At 34.1% G+C, this 27,966-nt stretch overlaps 3 protein-coding genes across 3 annotated transcripts; 2 read left to right on the top strand and 1 right to left on the bottom strand.

Annotated features, from left to right (window-relative positions):
* Window positions 1–339: 339 nt before the first annotated feature.
* On the bottom strand, window positions 340–26,725 carry LOC139505064 (multidrug resistance-associated protein 1-like). Its single transcript, XM_071294886.1, has 6 exons — window positions 26,332–26,725; window positions 14,787–14,921; window positions 2,938–3,066; window positions 1,866–1,991; window positions 1,141–1,202; window positions 340–490 (listed from the first exon to the last, which is right to left on the bottom strand). The coding sequence occupies exons 1-6, from the start codon at window positions 26,569–26,571 to the stop codon at window positions 340–342; spliced, it is 843 nt and encodes a 280-aa protein (XP_071150987.1). The 5' UTR covers window positions 26,572–26,725.
* Window positions 17,939–23,069, top strand: LOC139505066 (uncharacterized). The gene is made up of 2 exons (XM_071294888.1): window positions 17,939–18,128; window positions 18,348–23,069. Exon 2 carries the CDS (start codon window positions 18,639–18,641, stop codon window positions 23,067–23,069), a length of 4,431 nt encoding a protein of 1,476 aa, XP_071150989.1. The 5' UTR covers window positions 17,939–18,128; window positions 18,348–18,638.
* LOC139505067 (uncharacterized) lies at window positions 23,066–25,923 on the top strand. The gene is made up of 2 exons (XM_071294890.1): window positions 23,066–25,548; window positions 25,768–25,923. Exon 1 carries the CDS (start codon window positions 23,371–23,373, stop codon window positions 25,258–25,260), a length of 1,890 nt encoding a protein of 629 aa, XP_071150991.1. The 5' UTR covers window positions 23,066–23,370; the 3' UTR covers window positions 25,261–25,548; window positions 25,768–25,923.
* Window positions 26,726–27,966: the final 1,241 nt, after the last annotated feature.

The following is a 27,966-nucleotide window of genomic DNA, read 5'->3' as shown; positions in this document are numbered from 1 at the left end:
CCTTATTTATATTATTCTCTCTCTCATGTGGATGTACTGACTATTCATTGTTCTATAACTTGATACCCTGATTTTTTTATCGTTATAAAAGAATCATTGAATTAATTGTATGAAATATTTAAAACCCAATAGGGTCCATGATTGGTTGAGAAAAGAATTTCTATTTCTTTTATTATACAACATAGATCTTAAAAATCATTTAATTGAATGATTTTTGGTGTTATATACGACTTTTAGCTCTTAGTTTATTTGCTACAGCCCATTTCTATTAATCGAGGAAGCATGATTACTCTGAGAGAACTGCAGAACAATATTTTAAGTGATTCCAGAAGCAAATAACTATACAAACTCTCTGATCTTTTCATGTTTTGCATATTCCTTTTTCCAAGCTTCATCAAAGGTTGGTATAACGACATCACTTTTGTCTCTTGGGTGAAGTTCTGAAATATCAGCTTCTTCTAATGGTTTCTTGTATCCTATTATAATCAGTCTGAAAAGACATTTATACAGGTAATCATCTTCTTAGCAAATATCTAAATATATTGTAGTACAAACCAAAATGTGCATCATAACACAGATTCTAATTTAATTAATTTTATGTATTTCATTCATTTCATTCATATCTATTATAGTTTCAATTTCATTAACCATTTTAAGCAATAATAAACTTTCAAGCTACCTAAGCTCACAAATTGATGAAAAATTATCCTGACGATGGATTGATCACAGACCTGAATATTTCAATTTAATTCGTTATGACACCAGTATGAAGTGAGACACAGGATAATAATTTTCAAAGTGTAGGTGTTTTTTTCATCTGAACTTAATTTGTTTTGTATCTTATTGATGCACAAACTTGTTTACTAACACACTTAAAATAATTAACACTAGGATAAACCAATTATCTAGAAAGTATTGGACCCTAATCAACATAGTAAAAATAGACATATCTCTAACTGTATAACTCACAGTATAAAAAATTCCTCATCCAAGCTACTTTTGATTCTATTAAAGATATTTTTCTTATGGTCAGCCTACCTAAATTATATTTCTTTGTCTATAGTTTCTCTCTGACGACAAATTGTATGGATACCTACCTAACTTTAAAAGTCTTTTAAAATAAATGCAACATGTACTCACCCGGTCATCCACCAAAATGTCAATCGAGATAAGAACGAAGACTCTACTTCCAAACATTGTTTCTGAAAAAGTGAATGGAAATTAAACCTAAATGATATGTTAGTTCTTTTAGTAATATTGCGTTAAAGTGAGCAGTAAATGATAAATGTTTCATGTTCATATGAAATAACAACCAATGTTTTAGCAAACCCATACACTCTAAGCATGAGTTATAGAAACAGTTGATGTGAAGCAAAGGTATCTGACAGCAACCCACAAATATAAAGAACCAATTTGACATCTTAATATAAAATTTTCTCATTGTTGAAGGCTGTACAGTGACCTCTGTTGTTAACTTCTATATTAGTTGGTCTCTGGTGGAGAGTTGTATCATTAGCAATCATACCACATCTTCTTATTTCTATATCTCATGGTCTATCTGATAAGGATTAGTTTATTTGAATAACATGTTCTTTAATTTGTAATAAACATATTTACACTTTTGGGGTTTAGACAAGTTTTGTCTCCAAAAGACTTTACAAATCTTATAAATTGTGATGTCAAAGTTTACGGGAGCTTGTCAGATTTTACATAAAGGCAGACATATTTGCATTTTAAATTTTAAGTTTAAATATGTCTATATAAATGGTCTACAATGTATCTGTCGTGCTGTGAGAAAGATTATATTCTTCATCAATGATTCCTCATTGTGCAGCACAGCTCTATGTTAGATATGATGTACCTACTGTATTTAATTCATAATATCCTCTTCTTGTTATCTTCTCAGCAAAACAATGGAGTACAAACTGGACCAATATCAGGAAGAAATACACGTAAAATATACTAAATCTAAAGAAATCCTTATGGTATACCTGAAAGATAAAAAGTTTATTAATGTTCACTTTCCATTAATATAAACCTTAGGCAAATATTTAATGGTGATTAAAAATCATAGTTTTTTCATAAATCTCATTTCACCATCACCAATATTCCAGATAATTCAGTTGAATAAAAGAACAACACTGTTAGCAAGGGGTTCATTTTGTGTTTTTCATTCATCTGGGAAAAAAATAGCTTAAAATATTGCAGCAAGTGATTTATGGATTCCACATTAATTCTTCAATGTATGTGTATCCATTTTTTGTTTTCAATTATAAAACTTTATTTTTTCAAAAAGCCTCTTTGAATCACCACTTACCCTTCCCCTATGCTTTATTTCAAAAGAACTCTATATCCCCATACATGTATACAATCAATGATATACTCTCTCTTCCTTGAAAGTCAAATTATCTAATAGTTGTATAATGGCAATTATGTTAGATTGAGGTAAAAAACTTGATGTTTCAAACAAAGCTTTATGAATTAGTGGCCTTGGGCTGTTTTGTTCTCTTTGGCTTTGTTGTTTTCTCTTTGACACATTCTCTGTTTTCATTCTCTTTTCTATTGCTTAACATTTGCCCTAGCATTTGCCTTGTGGTTTCAATGAAAAGTATTCTTTTTTATGTATTGCTGGGGTGGAAAACATCAACAATCAATAAGAACAAGCCGAGGTTCAAAGTAGACAAAGATAGTGAAGAAATTAAATGGATTCAAACGAATTTTCAACAAGACCAGTAGCCATTTTCACAAAAAAATTTAAGTGTAAAATTTATTGTAAGTCTAAAATATTCCTTAACAATTCAACTAAATATTTTTATCATAGGATTAATTTTACACTTAAGATTTTTTGTTAAAAGGGCTAAAGGTATGTCTACAGGGAAAGACAGACAAGATATATCATTGGATGAAATTCAGGTCACATGATCATGTATTACTTACATCTTGTTCAATCAATGTGTAGAATGGTATTATTGAAACTACTAACGTCAAAAACCAGAAAATAAATAGAACTCCTGATGTAACAAATCCTCTGATTCTCTCAAGGTATATTAATACTACTGTCAACAACTGAAATAGAATTAAAGCCAATGTTTTACATGTCATTACATTAGAAAACTTATAATCAAGAATTCAAACAAGAAAGAAATACTGGTTACTTAGAATTACATATATTCAAAAAAACATACAGTTATTATAATTTGAAAAATGCTGTTTTAATTCTGTTAGCATTGACTGCAAATAATGAAATATACTTTTTTGCCAGTTTTTAAAAGTTGCAATATTTATCTTTCTATGAGTGAGTTATTGCAATATTACAATTTCCACAATCTTATTTTAATTCAAGAATTATTTTTTTAATTCTCTATCTCTTTTACACACACATAGGATGGCTAATCTAATCATTGTGTATGTATACTAACAAATAAGGTACCTACTATACATACTAGATGCATGATCATTATCATTGAGACAGCAACCATTTATTGAATAAAAAGTTCTAATAATAAATTTTTAGTCTTCAATGACAGAAGAGAAGGGCAAACCCCGTTTTTTTGTCTTTTTACAGAATAAAGAAATAATTCACTTACAGTGTAGGACAATACACTGCCTAATCATATACTATAAGCGCTGTCAAATAGAAATCGACCTTATGCAAGTGCACGTATACATGTACATGTATTATACTTTTATTGATTTTGGGAAAAAGCAAAATTACAAAAATATTAAACTATGAGGAAAGTTCATAAAGGAACATCCCTAATCAAATGACAAAATCAAAAGCTGAAACACATCAAATGAATGGATAACAACCGTCATATTCCTGACTTGTTACATTCATATAAAAAATTAAAGATGAATTTTGGTCTGTTTAAGGTGGTACCTAACACTTTTTTTTTTAACTAAAATTAATTTGGCTCGTTTAATTTTCTTAAAATTTTGACAAAGTATTTACTTTGACCCTTTGACAAAAATATAAAAATTTCAAAAAATTTGAACCAACGGTTTAATCAGAAAAATTACACTGGTTATATAGCAGTTTGACAAACACTTATTTTGATCATTGAGAAGCTTTATATTCCCTTATGAACACAATGTCATTAAAATGTTCTGATGATTTTACAGAGTTATCTCCCTGTAATGTTAGGTACCATCTTAAAGGAAGTACACCACTAATTAATGGCCCCATTGCTTTCTATGTTAAATTCCTCAATTTCGAGTGGTCACAGCTCTTTTATCTTAAGTTCAAATAAAGTGACAATCATTGCATGTTAAAGCAACACCTTCTGGTGTCCTGTACTGAAAAAATCAACATACCTTACATGGCATATAAGAAAGAACTGGTTCCCGGAACTTCGGATGTACCAAAACAGGTACTTCCGATCTGACAAAAAGGCAAAATGTACCCTCCTTTTTAAATTTTATGTCATTTTTTTATTATTCAAATTTATCAGTCAAAAATTGTTCTGCAATGATCACCAGTCATGCAGCTTTCATTTGATACCAAAATTAATAAAATATTCTAAATATTTTGAAAGTTATGTCCATGCGTAGGAACTATTTTGTGTTAAATATGTACTACTTTCTGGTATGTGCTTTCTGGCCGGGCCTGAATTAGTGGTGTTACACCTATAACAGAACCAAACTTGCTATATTGACTTGAGCATTACTTTATTTTATTCTATGATCTATTTCAAGCAATAAAAAACATATAAAGCTTTAGTCCAAATACTAATTTATTAATTTTAAGCTCAAATTGGACTGGTAGTAACATATGGGTTATTCAAAGAAAACTGCATATGGATATTACCATTGGCCAATATACTTTTTTTATTCTCAATATCATTGTTTTATTTATTAATTTCTATTAGGAAAGCTATGTGCTTACTAGCAGTCATATTTTTATCAGAGGTTCTTCATTAAATAAAAATATATCAGTTTAAACTTAAGACATAAATGAGAAATTATCCCCCCTTTTTTCTTGAAACTGGAAAAGGGCTTTTTTTTTGTATATACCATAATTCTGTGGTAAAACATAGATTAATAAGAGCAATTTATATATCCCTCAGCTAGATAACTTGCTAAACTGGTTCAAAATTGCATGTACAGTGAGATTTTAGAATTCTTATATGAGTATGTACCATTTGCCATGATTGTAAAAGGCTACCATAAGAAAAACAAAAAAACTTGAAAAATCATAAGATTATTTTGACCAAGAGCTATTTTGTTCCATATACAAGTCATAAAATACTTGTTTTATTGATTTCAATCAGAAAAAATGCAAAAATAAGAACTTGGAGTCAAATCTTAACTGCATGCATGCTGTATGTCCATAAAAGGCTAACATACTTGAGTATGCCAATTTAAGAGCTTAAATTTCTCATAAGCAGGACGGTTGACCAAAAAAAGATGATTAAACATGATTACTAACATCAAATTGGACTTATTTTCATTGGAATAGGTACAACTTCTAAAAATTGGATTTCTGGTGATTCTCTGTAATAGGAAGTACACCACTAATTAATGGCCCCATTGCTTTCTATGTTAAATTCCTCAATTTCGAGTGGTCACAGCTCTTTTATCTTAAGTTCAAATAAAGTGACAATCATTGCATGTCAAAGCAACACCTTCTGTAGGCGAGTGTAATATTTGAAAAAGACGTCTAGTTAAGGACTTTAATGCACCCACCTAACACACGGCTAATTTTTTTTTAAATGAAAGAATAATGATTAAACTTTGATTTTTGCCCGGTCGTCACAAAATCGTACGGCGCAGTTTTTGTAAAATTGACGTTTATTTCAGAAATTAGTTGAAAATTATAAAATTACGACATGTTTTTCAAGCAAAGGAAATAAGTCGTATCTCTTCTTTTAGACAGAATAATTAAGTGAATTAGATTCTCAAAATAATGAAAAACAATATTTATAACTGTAACTCCGCATGCTTTTGTATTCCTTCTAAATATTTGACATTTTGTACCAAAATTTTCATAATCCCGACCTTTTCGGATCTACAATTAAATTTTTATTAAATGTTTTTGCTCTCTATCCGTTTTAGAACACACCAAAGTACTCGTCAGTTATCGTTTTTTTCATTCAAGATCAAGACTTTATCTCAACATTTCTTAAAATCACGAATTTCTGTAATTTTATGATGTTGGGTAAAATCACTATAATTTCCGGAATCCCTTATCTATTTCGTTATCGTTTTTTACTGAATATATTAGTCGATTTCCGTGTACTTAATAGTGCTTTTAGGTACGATAAATTATATTTAAACGGCTCTATTTCTATCTTTAACTTCAGTGTAGCTTAAATAGATATAAAATCGTCCGAAATAAAGATCAAATCAAAGTAAAACAGAGTTTTTGAGCTCTGTAGAATTCACCCCTTTCTAAATAAGGAATCGTATCGGAAAACTGTAGAAATTATTCCGAGTCGTGTCAAATTTTCACAGTCCAGTTCACAATGAAACTCTTCCTTTGCTGAAAAGCAAAAAAAATATCCATTTATTGACACAGATGCATAGTCTGTTATGTATTTTCTACATAGAAACTATGTAGTTAAACACTTAAATGAAGATACAGTTGTATTGCCGCAGTGGGAAAACGAAAAGATAAAGTTTACAGAAGACTGGTCGATGAATATGGAAAAAATGAAAACATCCCATTTGAAAATACAAAATATCATAAGAGTTGCTATAAATATTTCAAAAGTAAGCACAACCTATCATCTTCTGTTTTGTCTGTACAAAGACTTTGTACTACATGTACCAATTCTACCGACCAGTCTCTTCTCATATATCAACGAGGGCAGTAGATCTACAACTCATTCTAATTTGTCTGTTTGTATATGTTGCAAATGTATAAAGCCTATAAGCAAGTTAAACAACTTCACAAGGTATCCTCTGAGGAGCAAACTCAAGCTGTTTTGAGTGTTACTACATATATCTCCTACAATGATCTGATTTACAAAATAACTCATAATTTTACTATTAAATCTTTATACTATCGAGCTTGCATCGCTAAATATTTGCTACAAAATTTGAAATCAGAAATTAAAGAGCTATTTAGTTCTGAACATAAAACAGCTTTTACTGACATTTCGACGATTAAAGATGACGTGCCTGTACACAAGGAAGTATTCTGGTTAACAACTTTAATTACTTGATCAGTGGACAGGGCTTAATTTCTGTCCGAGGATCGCCGCCGAGAAAACTACACAACATATGATCAGCTTCAACAAAAACTAAAAAACCATGGTCAATTTATAGTTATATGTATACAGCTTCAACAAGGCCAAGGTGCATCCAATATTGTATACAGTAGCTCTATAATTTTGTCTTATGCCGTAATGACGGAAAATTACCCGTTTAAAATGACTGTGATATACGGTCTGTCAAAATTAAAGATCTGAGCAGTGACTGCGAAACTGGTTGCAAGCACTTTATGCAGCTACTAGTATTTTACGGAAGCAGATATTGGGTAGAGTTGTAATCCAATCACCTTATCCATTATCTAAAAACATTTCACTGGATTATTCAATTGAAATTATGCCATCTGCTTTAAAAACATTTCTGTATTGTCTTAAGCTTTTAGATGATGACACATCTGCGGCAGTTAATAAAGCCTACGATATTCCTATTGACAAAGTTCTTAGATGTATGGCTTTAGTAGAATGTATATTATCTATAAATATTTTTTTTACTCTTTTTCATTTAGGTTTATCACTACAAATGCACCGTATTTATGGACACACCTTTGATAACTATCAACAAGTTTCACTGATCAGGAGATTAGTAACAATAAAAATGGGGCATCCATTCTACATGGCATTATTTTTCTTCTGGGGGTTAAAATTTTATCCAAGACAATGTCGACCTAACTACAGAAACAATAACAGATCTCCGTATGACTTTGGTTGGCTAAAAGGCAACATCGGTCCGGTATGATGTCATTCAACTTTCTTCAAGATTTGATCTGTTCACGCATTGGTATAGGTATAGGGGGAGGGTTGAGATTTTCAAAAACATATTTAACCCCGCCGCAATTTTGCGCCTGTCCCAAGTCAGGAGCCTCTGGCCTTTCTTAGTTTTGTAAAACTTTTATTTTAACTTCTTGAGTATATTTCGAAGCTTAGTATGACGTCCATTATCATTTCAAACTAGTACGTGTAGGGGCCAGCTGAAGAATGCCTCCAGATTAGGGTGTTTCTTGCTGCATTGACGACCCATTGGTGGTTTTTGGCCGTTGCCTGCTTTTTAACCGTTGGTGTCTCTTTGACAAATCCCTCATGTCCATTCCAAATTTTTAATTCAATCTGTATAGATCTTGTGTCCGCTTTGAGCAAAACCTCTGCTGTACTGATATATGCCCATGCCAAGGAAGTTGTCTTTGTAAGGATATGTTGACCGATATAAGAATGATGAGATTACAAGTTTAAATGAAGCTATAATATTCCGATATCGCAATATTCCGACACCTAAATGGTCCAACATCCCATCGGTCCGACGTTTCGATCATTTAGGTTATACGCTAACGGGATTTTAACATCAGAAAGCCAAATAAAAGGTTCAATATTAGGATAGCCTTGTCCTCCGTTTGAAGCGGTGAAACATGATAAAAAAAAAAGTAATACTTAGTGCCAAAGTAGCCGAACGTCATCCCTAGCGTAATTTAAAAAGAGTACAAACTACTTTGTCAAGTGTTGTTTGATTAATTATATATCTCAGATACACGGCAGCCGACTGAAGTAAAATCAAACACAGTTTGACGTACAATGAGTGATCATATTTTCCTTGTGGTGTTTTATATTAAAACTATCAATTTGTTGATATAAATATACTAGTAGCACTTTACTCATTTTAGTTATGTTTGTTAGTACTCTTATCATATCTGATTTAGTGATGTATGAGTTGTTAATGTCTGTGTCATTTTGGTCTTTTGTGGATAGTTGTCTCATTGGCAATCATACCACATCTTCTTTTTTATATATCAACATATTGCACTACAATAATAAAAGAAAATCTGCTCTATGGTTGTCTGATCTTGAAACGGTTGGTAGGCTTTCAAACTAACAGGAGACCATACGCTTCCTCAATTTTAATGAACAGCTCATCATGGGGACTTTTCTAAACAATTAAAAATACGTCGTGTTTTTTTTTTTTATTTTTTTTTATTTTTTTTTTATTTTTTTTTTTTATTTTTTTTTTTTTTTATTTTTTTTTTTTTTAATAATAAAAAAAAAAAAATACGTCATGTTATATTTTCCTCTTGCTTAAAATATTTTGTTTCGGATTATTTATATCAAATTTGCAGATATATGTTTGTAAATACGTGCAATCAAGTGATATGGAGGTATTATAAGATTTAGATAATGCAATGGCGACTACAGATACATGTGTGTGACTTAAATGGTTGATTTTCAAAGACTCCGAGAGAAAACGTTATGTAACATGTGTTACCGTTAAAATCAACCAAAATTAATTAATATTATGATAGAAATATATTTTCCCAACAGTAATACAGCATTCCTATAAAATTGTTTCGTTTTTGCATTTGTTCTGACTCGATTTTACAACTGGAAGTATCCGTGAATTGAAATTCCACCCATGACCTTTGACCTCGATTTAAAAAAAAATGCACCATAATTTCTTTTGACGACCGGGATATTTAGAAAGTACACATTCTTAGCTTTCTAGTGATATATAATTTAGCCGTGTGTTAGGTAGGTGCATTAAAAATGTAAATTTGGCTCTCATATCACTCGCCTACTGGTGTCCTGTACTGAAAAAATCAACATACCTTACATGGCATATAAGAAAGAATTGGGAAGGTCTAAAACGCGGAAGTGGAAAACGCGGAAGTGAAAAATTGGTGTATTATAACTAATATCTCTGGAACCGCTTAAGCTAAATCAATAAATAAAAGTGATTCTGAAAGCTATTATAATAGGCTATAAGATTAAATTAAAAAAAAAAATATTTGAAAATGCTTTTTTACCGAAAAGTTGACCGGAAGTGTTTCTTAGTGTGACTCTGGCAACACATTTTTGAACATTGAAACTTATATTCACGAAAAAGCATATAACCCGGTCAAAGTCTGTAAATTGATTCTTAAAGACATTTAAATGACAAATAATATGAAATATATTACTATAAAAGGGCAAAAAGTTGACCGGAAGTCACCCTGGTATATAAATGATGAAGTCAAATTTTCAACTTTGAACTAAAATTCCAAAAAAAATAAAAATCCCGGTCAAAGTCTGTAAATTGATTCTTAAAGACATTTAAATGACAAATAATATGATATAAAGAAAAAAATAAATATATTACTATAAAAGGGCAAAAAGTTGACCGGAAGTCACCCTGGTATACCAATATTGAAGTGAAATTTTCATCTTTGAACTAAAATTCACAAAAATATAAAAAGCCCGGTCAAAGTCTGTAAATTGATTCTTAAAGACATTTAAATGACAAATAATATGATATAAAGAAAAAAATAAATATATTACTATAAAAGGGCAAAAAGTTGACCGGAAGTCACCCTGGTATACCAATATTGAAGTGAAATTTTCAACTTTGAACTAAAATTCACAAAAATATAAAAAGCCCGGAACATGATTCTTAAAGACAATTTAATAATAAATGATTTGATATAAATAACAATAAAAATATATCAAACTAAAATTGCAGAAACTTGACCTTTGTCCTAGCTTGTGTTTTAATCTTGACCCCCTTTTATGAAAAAAAAAGGAAATAATGACTAAAACTAGATATAAAATACTTGTCATTTTTATTTCATTATATCCAATTTCAAAAGTATTATAGCATACTAATCATTTCTGATATTTCATATTTTTCATTTAGATATTAACAACCCTCCTCCTTTTTCACCCGGGCTTGGGACCGGCGTTGGCGGAGTTATTGTTTTTTTTTTTTGTTTTTTTTTCTTATTTTGTGTTATTATTTATTGATACACTACACTCTTTGACATTAATTTATCTCTTTATTATCTATTTTATGAAGGAAAAATAATGTTCAAATTAATTTCAAGAATAGGTATTGTGATTAATTTACATTTTTTTAAATTAACATTTTTAAAAATTTATTTCAAATTTATCAAAACTGTATATGGCCTGTAAATTTCTTTAAAATTTAGTTAAACTATTTATGTACTTCGCAGAACCAGCTGTTTCCTTTCATATTTTTTGCACAAGACCGATGTGCCCAGACATCACACATTTTACGCCCTGTTTTCCCTTCACAACCTACCATATCCTCTATTGTATCGGGTTTTCCACAGTCACAGTTTATTGAGATTATGTGGGTTTTAGTTTTCAGATTTTTTGGAGTTTTACCGAAATAATTTTTTGGAAAATGAGTGAATTTACCATTTTCAAGACAATGAATTAAATGTTCTCTCATATATTTTTGCTCGTATGTGATATGAGTACCTCCTTTAAACCCAGTTTGACAAAATTCAAGAGCATTTGCAATTGCAAAAAGTCCACAATCTATGCTGTTTTGTTGTTTTTGGACATCGGGTATTCTTATTATTAATTTTTTCTTGTCTTTACCATAGATTTGCGTTAACTGATATTCTAATGAAGTTGTTAAATTTAGTGATAAGCTGTCTAGAAGATAGATGTTTCCATCTCTAGTTTGAAGAGACAAAACCCAATGAGCGTTACCATTATGGTGTATTTGTACACTTGGTGACTCTTGTGATTGAAAACCTGTTTCACTTACCCATTTACCATCTACCTTAACAGGCGCTAAAGTTGTTTCCTGGAACCCATTTATTTCTGGAAACTCAAATTTCAGAAGATTTTGTGTCGAAATAATGATATCAGAACAAAGATACTTATTATTTAAAATATTTTGTTTGTGCTGTTGACTGCAATACCCTATCCACGGGAGATTTGATTGAGAGCGTACCGAAACACGAGCTGGCGACAGTACCCAGATACTTACTTCACGTGATGGGAGACATGGAAAGTCGATAACGTTGTCAACTATCAATGGTTTGGTGTGAGTTGGTGGTTGTGTGTACCGAGTAGGAATCTTTACTGCATCTGAGTATGGTGTTGGTTTTGGTGGTTGATTCTGTTTTGTAGTAGTACTAGTTGACTCTTGCTTGTAGTGGACTGAGTATGGTCTCACACTTGGTAATCTGATGAACGGTGTTGAAGTAGGTGGTCTACGGAGCCGACGGATCTCTGCCTCAAGGTTTCTAACCACAGTGGTAGCACCATCCCTGGTAAGATGAAGACCGTCTTTACTCAACAGTAGGCGCTGAAGCTTGCCATCAACAACAAAGGAACGATGTGCAACATAGGTCACTCTGGGAACAGATTGAACTATGATGCGCAACTTGTTGTTGATGTAAGACGCCTTCCTGTTGACCAAAGAGAGAAAACTCATGGACTTCATCTTACCAGGGAACATGTCCTGGCCACGGGGTAGTAACCCAGAAAGCAGGATCTGGCATGTTGGGTTGAGTCTTAGTATACTCTCAACCAGACTCTGGTAATGAGTCAGAACATCAGCTGGGGTGTCATTCCACAGGTTGTTGGCTCCGATGTGAAGTACAACAATCCTGTAGTCGGGAACCCTGTGCCCTATGACACCCCACATCTGTTCAATACGATACCCTGAAAAGGAAACAACATCTACATTAGACAATTTTAAATACTGATCAAAATATTTAACTTGAGAATGACCTGCAATCAAAACACGTTTAGCCATGACGTTGACGAATTAAGCACTAAGAAATATATGAAACAGTTTGAAAAAAAAGCACTAAAATTAAAATGAAAAGAGCACTGTGAAAATATATACACTATTATATACACAAAGTACAATAAATATTAAATTAAATTTGAAAATATCGAAATTTGAGATAGCACTAGTCTCTATAACTTTCAATAATAATTAACTGTAAATTTTATGGTTCATATATATACACAAGTTGACACGTGCTCAATTGTCACAACATAATTATCATGCTAATAAACACACGCCGATATTCCTTTTATGTGACACGTGCTCACTTGGGACAACATAATTAGTCCACAAGCCGACATTCCTTATATACTATGATGCGAGCGAAAAAAACTAATTATTAATCAATTAATATAATTCATACTTTAATAATGCAATCAAACATAAATAAATTAAAATAATTAATAATCATTACCTTATATGATATAGTGTATAAGGTTGATTAAAAAATCTTTATATACAATTTAATATTTAGGAATAGATTCAAAAGCATTAAACAGACTGTCAGTTAAGACTTTACTATCTTATTTTAATATTTTCCTCATTAATTTTATTACATATTATTTAGATATTTGATATTTATTTTTTTTTTAATAATTTCTAGCTTTAGTTCAGTCCCATTTCAGTATTTTTACGCAAATTTTAGTTTGAAGTTTTTTACTTATTCTTTTACACACAAGATAGGGTTCTGGGCAACATTTTTTTCTTCTATTTGAGGTATGTATTTATATATTTCTATATCATATTAATTGTCAATGAATTGTCTTTCTGAATAATTTTCAGGATTTTGACCAGTCTTTTTATATTTATGTGAATTTTAGTATCAAAGTGTAAATTTCCCTTCATCATTTGTATATAAGGGTGACTTCCGGTCAACATTTTTACCATTTATAGTAATGTCAATATATTTTTCTTTATATCATATTAATTGTTATTGAATTGTCTTTAAGAATCATGTTCTGGATTTTGACCGGGCTTTTTATATTTTTGTGAATTTTAGTTCAAAGATGAAAATTTCACTTCAATATTGGTATACCAGGGTGACTTCCGGTCAACTTTTTGCCCTTTTATAGTAATATATTTATTTTTTTCTTTATATCATATTATTTGTCATTTAAATGTCTTTAAGAATCAATTTACAGACTTTGACCGGGATTTTTATTTTTTTTGGAATTTTAGTTCAAAGTTGAAAATTTGACTTCATCATTTATATACCAGGGTGACTTCCGGTCAACTTTTTGCCCTTTTATAGTAATATATTTATTTTTTTCTTTATATCATATTATTTGTCATTTAAATGTCTTTAAGAATCAATTTACAGACTTTGACCGGGTTATATGCTTTTTCGTGAATATAAGTTTCAATGTTCAAAAATGTGTTGCCAGAGTCACACTAAGAAACACTTCCGGTCAACTTTTCGGTAAAAAAGCATTTTCAAATATTTTTTTTTTTAATTTAATCTTATAGCCTATTATAATAGCTTTCAGAATCACTTTTATTTATTGATTTAGCTTAAGCGGTTCCAGAGATATTAGTTATAATACACCAATTTTTCACTTCCGCGTTTTCCACTTCCGCGTTTTAGACCTTCCCGAAAGAATTGGTTCCCGGAACTTCGGATGTACCAAAACAGGTACTTCCGATCTGACAAAAAGGCAAAATGTACCCTCCTTTTTAAATTTTATGCCATTTTTTTATTATTTAAATTTATCAGTCAAAAATTGTTCTGCAATGATCACCAGTCATGCAGCTTTCATTTGATACCAAAATTAATAAAATATTCTAAATATTTTGAAAGTTATGTCCATGCGTATGAACTATTTTGTGTTAAATATGTACTACTTTCTGGTATGTGCTTTCTGGCCGGGCCTGAATTAGTGGTGTTACACCTAAAAACATAAAAATTAAGAATTTCCATAGAGATTTTTCAACCAGGTAAAAACCTGATATTCATTTAATTTGCACATGGTCGAATTCTAAACGATGTGGCTCATATATCTACTTACATAGGTAGCAGCCTTAAGTGAATGAGCTACAAACAGGGAATTGTGAGTTCTTTTATTGGCTTCTTCATCATCTTTATTGTTAGCATCTCGTAATAATTCAATAATGGACAGGAAAAATAATACACCACTAACAAACTGAAAAATATAATACATTGTAATTTAATCAATTTTCATTAGAAATAAAAATTCAACAGTGACCTTATCAAAATTGAAACATGGTCATTTAAGGAAGAATACTTATGCATATGTCTCAGGTTAGGGTGTAAGATTTGTACTTGTTTAAAGATTTAAACCAGCTGATATTTATGCATCTGTACTAAAGCAGAAGCCTGTTGTTCAGTGGTTGTCATTTTTAGATGAGATTCATAAGTGTTTCTTGTTATTTATTTTTATATAGATTAGACGGTTGATTTTCATGTTTGATTGTTTTACACTTATCATGTTGGAGCCCTTTATAGCTTGCTGTTTAGTGAATCATTTATAATTATAAAGAAGTCATATTTCAAACTGCATTAAATGGTGTTAATATAACAAAAGTCTGCTTTCAAATTACTTTAAAAAGTTTTTGGAAATAATTTATTGATTTCATCCCAAATAAATGATTTAATAAAGGTTGTTGATGATGGAAGTGTTTGACCTTGACTGGCTTTACAGCCCTTGCCCAGTTGGTTAATGTTTTTCAAGGGTAGTCTACTACAGGTATCTTGAAATGTACAATCACAGTAAATAATCAGTCTAGTTCTTTGCCCAAATCTGCAAATTCAGAGACAGATTTACAATTTACTGATTACACTGTTTTTTTGTATAATGAAAACTTAGTCATTCATTGCATTATCGAAAATGTTTTAACAAATACCGAATATTTGTGTTTATAGAGTTAATTTTTCAAATAAGCCATTTAAGGGGAGATAACTCTTTTATCTTTTATTACATAATTTATTCTGGACATACAAGGAAATTTTTAATTGTAGAAAGAAAACAAGTTCGGTGACACCATATTTTCATTTTATTTTCTTGAAATATATTATAAAACCTATCTTCTCATATTTTATTTCAAAATTCTGTCTCATAGATTTCTTTCTATGCACAAAAATGTATCTTTTCATAAACAATCTAAGCAAATTTTGGCAATTTTGAACGACTTGTACCTTGAAAAATAGCATGGTGACCTTTACTTTTTATCATTTTTTTGAAAAAAGCATAAGTAAAATCTTTATTTTGGCAAAGTATAAGAAAATTCTGTCATTTTGTTTCTATACCACTGAATTACCTTAATTACACTATATATATAGTTTGCAGCATTAGAGATTAGGAACACTCTTCTTGTAGAATCTGAAGTCATATACCAGTATACTATTACAGTTATTAGCAACATCTGATGTAAATTTAAGACTGTTGCAACATATCACGGGTCCTAATTTTTATTATCTAAATGGACATACCGTATTTATTCTATTTAAAGCCCCCCTTCTAATTAACGCCCCCCTACCGAAAATAGTGTGTTCAGAACTTTTGACTTCTAATAAACGCCCCCATTTTGTAGTTAAAAAAATTAATTTAAAACTTACCCATTACAATATTTCAAAGACATCGACCCGGTCACTCAGAAACATGAAACGAAAAATCAATAACGTCCATGGTGGGTCTCATTGGGGTCTAAGCGTGACGTGGGATTGCGGGTTTTTTGTAAGCGTAACACGTGAAAATCAAATTGTGCCTGAAAACCGGAGATGAAGTCTAGCGGGACACGGGAAATTGCAAAAAAATTGAGAATTGCTTACGTACATAGTGTAAGCGGGAAACCGAAATCTGACAAAACAGTAAGCGGGATCCGGGATCAGAACCCCCTAATGAGACCCCCTCCATGTTTTAATCCACTCCGATAATACAACACAGTGTGTACAAGTTCCAAAAATAGATCTGTCAGTTACACAGTACGTTATAAATTTTAACTAATTATTAGATGAGGTCACATTACCGATAAACGCTATTTATAGATTATGGAGACAATAAGAAACACTTGTATGTTACTATAGTCTGTTTCAACAAAATTCAGGTAAAGCTCAATGAAGTAAGGTACGAAATTCGTTTCTCTAATTGACGCCCCCCTTTCAGAAATTGTCTTCGCCCCCGGGGCGTTTAATAGAATAAATACGGTAACAAGTTATAGCTGTTTTGTTTTGTTACCCAAGAGGTTTCCTTGGCGGACAATACATTAACAAAAAAATATGACCCCTACCTTTTAAACTATGACATGGGAATACAATGAAAAACCTTTTTGTAAATTTTGAGTCAAATGTACTTGACTTATAATTCAATGCAAACTTTAAAAACTTCCAGATAGTATCTTAACACAATCAAATTTACATTTCCCTTCTTTTTCAATAAAATAATTACTAAACAGAGATTTTTTATCTTTTCATATCTAACTTCAACCTAATTCAATAACACTGATAAAATAAATTTTCAAAAAACAGTTAAATCAACAAAGGTTATTTAGCTACCAGATTCTTTTTTTCATATAATACTATATTTAAAACATTAAAATTTCTGTCTCCTATTTTGCAGGAAAATTACTAAATGAATAAAACACACTGTAGGTTGAGCATCAATCAGCTGTTTCAGAATCTAAATGAAATAAAAGAAGAATTTGTATGAGCACACAAATACCCCTGCCTAAGCATTGCAAATTTAAAAAAGATAAAATGGGACACAACTTTAGAACAGTAAGTAACTCATTGAACAAATTCAACCTCAGTCAGGGAGCTATGATTCTTAGCATGGTGAATGAGTTTCATAAAATTTGGATGAGAAAAACTTAAGTTAGACAGTGGAAACAAAAATGGGACAGACAGAAAGACTCTCTTGCCTACATCCTAAAAATTGGGCAATTTCATTGTTCTTTCCCTAAGATGAACATAATGTCACATCATCATTAGATGAATTCTATGTTAAAAAGAGTTTTAACCAATCACAACATTTTTTTGTATGCTGTCGAAATTTAACCCAAAATGCATTAGAATGCATTCTGAAACAGCGAATAGGACAACAACCAAACAGTTCTAAAATTTACATCAAATGACGTCTACTCTGAGGTCAACATATGGTCTTCAATCAATAAACAGGGTTTCGTGAATATAGGCCAAGTATTCTGGATCACATACGCAACTGTATTTACTATAAAGTCTATTGGATTGAATTTTCAGACATTCATATTTTCCGGAAATAATCTGGACTTATCCGTATTTTCACTACCGTTTACTTTCTCTTCCTCACCTGTCTATTGCAAATGGATGCCACGACAAATCTGCTCCTGTGGATATTGTGACAAATCACCGTCAAGTACGTTTCAAATCGATTATAAACTGTTAAATATATATACCGTTAATTCCGTTAACTTGAATTCCACGTTTATTCAACAAATACGAACTGTAATTGTTTATTTCTATGAATTGACCTGAGAATTCTACTTTCGTTTTTGACTTGATATTATTATTGCATTGAACATTCATATATTTCTTTCGTACATATTGTAAAATATTGTATTTTTATTTCTTTCAGTTTACCAAACAATACACACTCTGTAAAACTCCTGTATCATTTCTGGTGGAATTACAATCTACAATCTTCACACACAAGTTGTTATTCTTTGTAATTTGCCGAGATTGCGATACAATCACATGGTTATACTAGCTGAGTCAGGCTCAGCATAGTAAATTGACGACAACCTGTCTTTACATATCCAGACAAGGAACGACAACGTAGCAACGTACATACGTACATACCTTTACACTGACAGTGGACTACATATCTTGTGTGAACTCGACAGCAACCCAACAACGTTGAGTCAACATGGATCCCAGTCATGTAGAACAACAAGAAGAGATTCAGCCCCAAGAAGGAGATGTCCCTGAACTATTAGAAAATCCGTCTAATACATCACAGTCAGATGAAACTCCCGAGGCTAGGCGAGTACGTGACCTCACGGAAAAAGGACAAGGGGCTTTCACTGAAAAACGTGACAAGTTCTGTCAGGAACTAGAGGCTCTCTGGGCAGACATTGAATCCCAGTTATTGGAAGTAACAACGCCTCCTAACGATCTCCAGCAACTCCTAACAGTCCAGGACAAACTTGTTAAAGCCTGTAATAATTATCGTAGGCTCACAGATGAATACTTAGACTTTCTGAAAAGGACCCGAACATTGGAGAGTCAAAAAGAAATTGATGCATGTAAACTCTCTTTGGATTTACGTCTGTCCAAAGTGGAGCTAGTTATGGAAAAACTACACGAGCATCGCCTCGCTCTAACAAAGGCCAAATCCACTAAAACAAAGACCTCAAGGGGTAAGAAAACCTCTCACAGCGGTAGCTCTAACGTGTCAGACATGTCAAGCCTGGCACGGAGAAAGCGAGCCAAGGCAGAGGCTGCAAAGTCTAAGATAGCATTTGTCGAAAAACATGCCCTTATCCTACAACAGGAAGCAATGTTAGAAGAACAAGCCCTGTTCAGACAAAATGAAATGGAACAGGAAGCAGCACGCAAAAAAGCTGAAATGGAACAGGAAGCAGCACACAAAAAGGCTGAAATGGAACAGGAAGCCAGTCGTAAACAGGCAGAAATGGAGCAAGAAGTCGCTCAACGTAAACATGAGGCCGCACAGAGAACAGTTCAGCTAGAACAGGAGGCTGCTCACAGAAAAATGCAATTAGAACAAGAGGCCGCTCACAGAAAAGTGCAATTAGAACAAGAGGCCGCTCACAGAAAAACGCAATTAGAACAAGAAGCTATGCGCAGGAAGGCTCAAATGCAACAAGAAGCCGCACGAGTAAGCCGGGAAAAGGCCGAGCTTAAAGCCAAATTTAATCTTCTTGAAGCACAAAGAGAAGCTGCAGCCGCAGAAGCCGAGGCTCGTATCCTGGAATACGATGATAGCCAAGCGTATAGCGATCTCCCTGACGAAAAGGAAGACCCGCTCCAGCGTGTGCAAGATTTCGTCAATAAACTTCCTGTATCAACTGTTGTTAAGGAAGTAACAGGACCTCAAAAGAAAAAACAAATTCCTGTTAAGATCGAGCTGAGTCACGAAGCACCAGCGTTCGTGCCATCCGTGGCATCGAACTTGCTGTCACAGACATCTGCCGTCTTGCCTTTCGATAATAAGTCACCGGAAGTTACCTTTATCCCAGATCTGGGATTAGTAACCGGCATGCAAAAACTAGGTCTTTCAGATGAGAGCACTACTGAACACCAAAAACAGGGTGTTAAAGAAGCGATCCCTGTCTTACGCACAAAACAAGACGTTATAGAAGAGATCCCTGTTTCGCACAAAAAACAAGACGTAATAGAAGAGATCCCTGTTGCACACCAGCAACAAATCAACCTTACATCAGAGATAACTAGATTCCTCTTACGCAAGGACCTGCTTTTCTCCCGATTAATAAGCTTTAACGATCGGGCAGAATCCTTTCATACTTGGAAAGCAAGCTTCAAGAACGTGACTGATGAGTTACAAGTCTCTGACTCAGAACAGATCGATTTACTGATCAAGTGGCTCGGTCCAGAGTCTGCTAAACACGCCATTAGCATAAGAGCGTCGAACGCCAATAATCCTTCAATAGGTATACAGAGACTATGGAAGAGGCTTGACGAGCGGTATGGTGCTCCAGAAATGTTAGAAGCCTCTCTCATGAGTAAACTTGCCAAATTCCCTACATTGACGAATAAGGACAACGCACGTCTCTACGAACTGTCTGACATTCTATCAGAAATAGAATATCACAAGGAAAATCCCAAGCTGGGATGTTTGCTAGCATACTTTGACTCTTCGTCCGGGATAAATCCAATTGTTGAAAAATTACCGTACGGACTCCAAGAAAAGTGGACAACGAGGGCTACAAGATACAAGTCTAAATATGAAGTTGCCTTTCCACCTTTCACAGAATTCTCTGCCTTCATCAGGGAAATAAGCAAAACAAAGAACGATCCTGGGTTCATCTTTGGGTCAAAAGTCACACCAAATACAAAAGGTGCTGCGCCAAGGTCTACGTCTTACCCTAAGACTAAAGTTGGTGCTCATAAAACAGCAGTTGAGCAGCAATCTGGTGAAGCCAGCAAACAAGATCTTTGTATTCTGCACAATACAAAGCATTCCTTAAATGAATGTAGAGCGTTCCGAGCCAAGTCAATAGAGGAGCGCAAAGGTCTTTTAAAAGAAAACAATGTATGTTACAAGTGTTGTGATTCTACCACACACAGGAGCCGGGAATGCAATGCACGCATAAGATGTAAAGAATGTGGAAGTAAACAACACACTACCGCACTTCACATCACTAGACCACAGCAACCTGCAAGTTCTCAATCTAGCCCGCCTAAGCAAGCCTACGGCGGGGAGCCTATAGAATCGGCTGAAACTAAGGCAACCTCAGTTAACTCTACCTGTACTGAGATCTGCAAAGATACATATAGCGGGAAATCTTGTGCTAAAATACTGCCTGTGAATGTTTATCACAAAGATAACCAGGACAAAGTTATTCGCATGTACGCCATCATTGATGACCAAAGCAACCGGTCACTAGCATCGCCCGAATTCTTTAATCTTTTCGACGTCAAAGATAAACCGGAGAACTATACTTTATCAACATGCTCCGGCAAAGTAGTCACCTCCGGGAAAAGAGGAAGAGGTTTCATCATGGAATCAATCAACTGTAATGACAAGTTTGACCTTCCTGTACTGATTGAATGTGATCATATTCCAAATAATAGGGACGAAATACCTACTCCTGAAGTAACAATGCATCACCCTCATTTAAAAGAACTTAGGGGTAGCATTCCACCTATAGAGAAAAATTGGCAAATTCTTCTCTTAATTGGCAGAGACCTTATAGAGGCACACCATGTCCTCGACCAGCGCATAGGACCACCCAGAACTCCATATGCACAACAATTGAAACTTGGTTGGGTAGTGATAGGAGAAACCTGCATTAACAAGCAGCATGTTCCTCTTGAGTTAAATGTTAAAATAACCAACATTTTACCTACAGGACAACCTTCAACTTTTCAACCATGCACAAGCAAGTTTGACATCCGGGAAAACTACACAGACCCTGTAACGAAAGATTTACAATCGCCACTCTTTGAAAAAACAAGGGACGATGATAAGCCTGGACAGTCATATGAGGACAAAATGTTCATGAAACAGATGGACAACGAATTTGTCAGAGACTCGAAAGGAAGTTGGGTAGCACCGTTACCGTTCCGAGTGCCAAGACAGCCATTGCCAAGCAACAGACCCCAGGCTCTTCACCGTGCTAACATGTTAGACGCCAGTCTGAATAGAAACCCAGTGAAGCGGGAACATTTTCTTACTTTTATGAGTAAAATCTTAGATAATAATCATGCAGAGCTCGCTCCACCATTGCACGAACATGAGGAGTGCTGGTATTTGCCATTGTTTGGTGTTTACCATCCGAAGAAACCCGATCAGATAAGAGGTGTGTTTGATTCTTCCGCCAAATGTAACGGAGTTTCACTTAACAGCGTCCTGCTTACAGGTCCAGACTTGACCAATGATCTCTTGGGAGTATTGCTGCGTTTCAGGAAAGAAATGGTCGCAGTTACTGCAGACGTTCAACATATGTTTCACTGCTTTGTTGTCAGAAAAGACCACCGTAATTATCTGAGATTTTTATGGCATAAAGACAATGACCTACAGAAGAACCTTGTCGAATACCGCATGAGAGTTCATGTTTTCGGAAATAGTCCGTCACCTGCCGTTGCTACGCTTGGACTCAGAAAAGCAGCTCAAGCATCAGAACAAGAGTTTGGCAGTCACGTGACTAGCTTTGTTACAAGAGACTTCTATGTCGACGACGGTCTAACGTCATGTCCTACTAAAGAGGAAGCTGTTAAGCTCATGAAGGATACACAGCAAGCATTAGCAAAATATGGAAACTTACGCCTTCACAAGTTTGCCTCTAATTGTGCGGAAGTTATGTCTGCATTTCATGCCAGTGATTTGGCTTCAAATCTTAAAGATCTAGACTTAGAATGCGACAGCAAACCCCTACAACGTAGTCTTGGTCTCAGCTGGGACGTAAACACTGATAACGTCTTATTTCAATTATCATCAGAAAACAAACCGATCACTCGGAGAGGAATTTTATCAACGATACAACAGTCTCTACGATCCTCTGGGATTTTTGGCTCCGGTGATTATACAAGGGAAACTCCTATTAAGGAAAATAGTATCAGAAACCGTCGATTGGGACCAACCTCTCACTGATGAGACAGCAGATGAGTGGAAATCTTGGAGAGATACTCTAATTGCTATCGAAACATTGCGCATTCCACGTACCTACGTGCCGTATCTTAGCAAAACCACCACAAAAGAGTTACATGTCTTCTCTGATGCATCAGAAAAAGCCATAGCAGCTGTTGCATATCTACGCACGACCGATAGTAGTGGTGAACCAAACATAGGTTTCATTCTTGGGAAAGCTAAAGTTGCACCAACAAGTGGTCATACTATTCCACGCCTTGAACTATCTGCTGCAGTATTAGCGGTCGAGATAACACAGACCATCATGGATAATTTAGATTTACATATAGACACCGTAAAATTCTACACAGACAGTAAAGTAGTCCTAGGCTACATCAGTAACGAGACAAGAAGGTTCTTTATCTATGTCGCCAATAGAGTAGAGAAAATAAGAAAATTTAGCTCTCCAAGTCAATGGAATTATGTACCAACTAACCGTAATCCCGCAGACTTGGGAACAAGGTCCGTACCTGCTCACGAAATTCATAGCAGCGAATGGTTATTAGGACCAAGACAATTTCTTTTCTCAGAACAAAAGAATTCTGAGGACATATATCAGCTAATAGACCCAGAGGAAGATGGAGAAATACGTGCAACTGTTAATGTTGCAAAAACATTTGCCACACTTGAGCATAAAGGTATCGGAACTGATAGATTCAACAGATTCTCCAACTGGACATCACTTGTGCGAGCGATAGCCTTTTTGGAACGTTTCTCCCGTTTACACGGGTCTAAACAGACAGCACCAGTGACTTCTCTGGAAGGCTTTTCGAATGCCGAAAATTTCATCTTAATATCTGCTCAATATGAAGTTTACGGAGATGAAATAGATTGCATTAAACGTCAGGAACAAATTCATAAGCGGAGTCCGATAGCTAACCTTAATCCGTTTTTGGACAAACAAGGACTATTACGAGTAGGAGGCCGTATCGCCAAATCTGACTTAAACCTCCGTGAAAAGAAACCATTGGTCGTCCCTGGACGCCATCATATAGCGACATTATTAGTTCGACACTACCACAACAAGATAAAACATCAAGGTCGCCATTTCACAGATAGAGCGATTCGATCCGCAGGATTTTGGATCGTAGGAGCAAAACGCTTGATCTCATCTATTATTCACAAATGTGTGACATGCCGCAAACTCAGAGGAAAAACCGAGTATCAAATCATGTCTGATTTGCCAGAGGACCGTCTTGAACCTTCACCTCCGTTTACTAACGTTGGAATAGACACCTTTGGACCCTGGACAATTGTTTCACGTAAAACACGTGGTGGATACGCTAACTCAAAGCGTTGGGCAATTTTATTCACATGCTTAGTGACAAGAGCTATTCACATCGAATTAATCGAGGAAATGAGTTCTTCAGCCTTCATAAACGCTGTCAGGAGATTCACCGCTATAAGAGGCCAAGTTAAGATTTTCCGATCTGACCGTGGAACGAACTTTATCGGCGCAATCGACGATTTAAAGATTGACTCAATCAACGTTGAAGATGGACCCTTCAATAACTTTCTGTATAATTCTGGTACAACTTGGATCTTCAATCCGCCGCATTCGTCCCACATGGGTGGAGCCTGGGAAAGAATGATTGGTATCACTAGGAGAATTCTTGATTCTATGCTTCTTAACGCAGCCGGAAGAAGCCTAACACATGACGTGCTCAACACACTAATGGCAGAAGTTTCAGCAATAGTGAACTCTAGACCTCTGGTACCGGTATCAACAGATCCAGAGAATCCGTTAATATTAACTCCGGCTATGTTATTGACGCAGAAAACCGACTACATTTTCACTTCAGACCATCTTGGGGAATTCGACAAACGAGATCTCTGTCTTGCCGAATGGAGACGAGTACAGGCTCTAGCCAGTGTTTTCTGGTCCCGTTGGAGGAAGGAGTACCTGCCGTTACTACAACAACGACGAAAATGGACCGAAGATCGCCGTGATCTCATCGAAGGAGACGTCATTCTTCTAAAGGACAAAAACATTTGCCGTACCCAATGGCCCGTTGGAATTATAGTGAACTCTTTTAAAAGTTCAGACGAACATGTCCGAAAAGCAGAAGTGCGAGTAATCGTTAATGGAAAAGCCACAACCTACACACGCCCTATCGTGGACATGATTCTTCTCATAGAGAACAAACCTGTGTAATTATATGTATATATTTTGGATTAATATAGTGACATTCACATTTGGAATTATACTTTCTGGAATAGTGATATCAGGTAGATTTCAGACGGGGAGTATTCTGGATCACATACGCAACTGTATTTACTATAAAGTCTATTGGATTGAATTTTCAGACATTCATATTTTCCGGAAATAATCTGGACTTATCCGTATTTTCACTACCGTTTACTTTCTCTTCCTCACCTGTCTATTGCAAATGGATGCCACGACAAATCTGCTCCTGTGGATATTGTGACAAATCACCGTCAAGTACGTTTCAAATCGATTATAAACTGTTAAATATATATACCGTTAATTCCGTTAACTTGAATTCCACGTTTATTCAACAAATACGAACTGTAATTGTTTATTTCTATGAATTGACCTGAGAATTCTACTTTCGTTTTTGACTTGATATTATTATTGCATTGAACATTCATATATTTCTTTCGTACATATTGTAAAATATTGTATTTTTATTTCTTTCAGTTTACCAAACAATACACACTCTGTAAAACTCCTGTATCATTTCTGGTGGAATTACAATCTACAATCTTCACACACAAGTTGTTATTCTTTGTAATTTGCCGAGATTGCGATACAATCACATGGTTATACTAGCTGAGTCAGGCTCAGCATACCAAGAGACTTTAGAACGTTATGTTATGTAATTGTTTCCCGTACTTTCGCGCACACATTTTTAATGTAACGTAACGCTATTGTAACCTATGTATTTATCTTACGATCATAAAGCATCTCAACTAGCAATACGTTATTTTCTTCCACAAGTATTACAAAGACAATAACCCTCAAGATATTGGTGCCGAGACCAGGATTTATACTTATATCTTTGTCTCAAACTCTAAATTGCCCTGTTGTTAAAATATCAAATATCATCTACATGTGTAGATTGTTATAAATCTGCATTCAACAACAAACTCTTTAAAAAATAAAACATAAACCCGAAAAAAACCAAAAACTGACTGTACTAGTTAATGCAGCAGGGTTAAATCAAACTAGTTGAAACCATAGAAATATTACACATGTACTAACAGTTTTAGCCACACTCAGGAATGAGTGGGGACGAGTAACTCCATCAACATTCAGAAGATGATAAAGGTAGAACGGTGCACTGAGCCACAGGAAACCACATGGCACCCAAACAAGTAACGTCTGCTGGAAACAGTCTGTGAACTCTGGGTAGCTACCATTCAGTAATCTGGTCTCATCCTGTTTAAAAAAAGAAGTTAACCTGATATTTAAATAAATAATCAAAGCTGGTACCTCAAACATGCAAATATCCTTTTGGTAAAAGTATGGGGCAAGTATGGACACAACATTCAAGCTGGATTCAGCTCTAAATTTGGATTGTGATTAAATAGTTGACACAGCATAGGTTTCGGACACAGAATGAATGTGGTCTAATGAACTTAAAATATTTTTTTTCCTTTGAGCAATTCACTATGCTGTTGAATATTAATCCTCACAAAAAATTGTTTGAAGAAATTTTCTTTTTATTTATGAAATCTGAAATGAGAAAAATTTACCCCCCCCCCCCCCCCCCATTTTTTTTTTCACATCCCCCTTTCCGTTTTTCCAAAACTGATCTCAATTCAAATTTCTAATGGAGTTTGGAACAATAACTACTCATTTAAATACATCATAAAATATTTAAATGTAACAAAAGGTGCTTGTTATCACTGAATGGTAGATTGTTTTAATTTATCAGTTGGTAGTAAAAGTGAATATACATTGTATATATTGTATAAAACAATGATTTAAGTTGATTAAACTACTATTATGGACAAAGAAAGATAACTCCAATCAATTGAAAATTTCTTGCTATTGCACAATATTGTGCAATTAGATATTTCTTGCTATTGCGCAATACTGTGCAATTGAAAATATTTGCTATTGCACAATACTGTGCAATTGAAGATTTCTTGCTATTGCGCAATACTGTGCAATTGAAAATTTCTTGCAATTGCACAATACTGTGCAATTGAAGATTTCTTGCTATTGCTGAATACTGTGCAATTGAAAATTTCTTGATATTGCACAATACTTAATGTAATAATTTTGGATACTGATTTGAACCAACTTGAAAACTGGGCCCATAATCAAAAATCTAAGTACATGTTTAGATTCAGCATATCAAAAAAGCCCAAGAATTCAATTTTTGTTAAAATCAAACTTAGTTTAATTTTGGACCCTTTGGACTTTAATGTAGACCAATTTGAAAACGGGACTAAAAATTAAAAATCTACTTACACAGCTAGATTTGGCATATCGAAGAACCCCAATTATTCAATTTTTGGATGAAATCTAACAAAGTTTAATTTTGGAACCCGATTTGGACCAACTTGAAAACTGGGACCATTATCAAAAATCTAAGTACATTTTTAGATTCAGCATATCAAAGAACCCCAAGAATTCAATTTTTGTTAAAATCAAACTAAGTTTAATTTTGGACCCTTTGGACCTTAATGTAGACCAATTTGAAAACGGGACCAAAAATTGAGAATCTACATACACAGTTAGATTCGGCATATCAAAGAACCCCAATTATTCAATTTTTGATGAAATCAAACAAAGTTCAATTTTGGACCCTTTGGGCCCCTTTTTCCTAAACTGTTGGGACCAAAACTCCCAAAATCAAACCCACCTTTGAAATAAACTAGAGGCTCT

Source organism: Mytilus edulis, unplaced genomic scaffold (assembly GCF_963676685.1).
Source record: "Mytilus edulis unplaced genomic scaffold, xbMytEdul2.2 SCAFFOLD_506, whole genome shotgun sequence".
Taxonomy (NCBI): Eukaryota; Metazoa; Mollusca; class Bivalvia; order Mytilida; family Mytilidae; genus Mytilus; species Mytilus edulis.
Note: the sequence above shows the minus strand (reverse complement) of the source record. Positions and strands in the feature narration are given on the sequence as shown.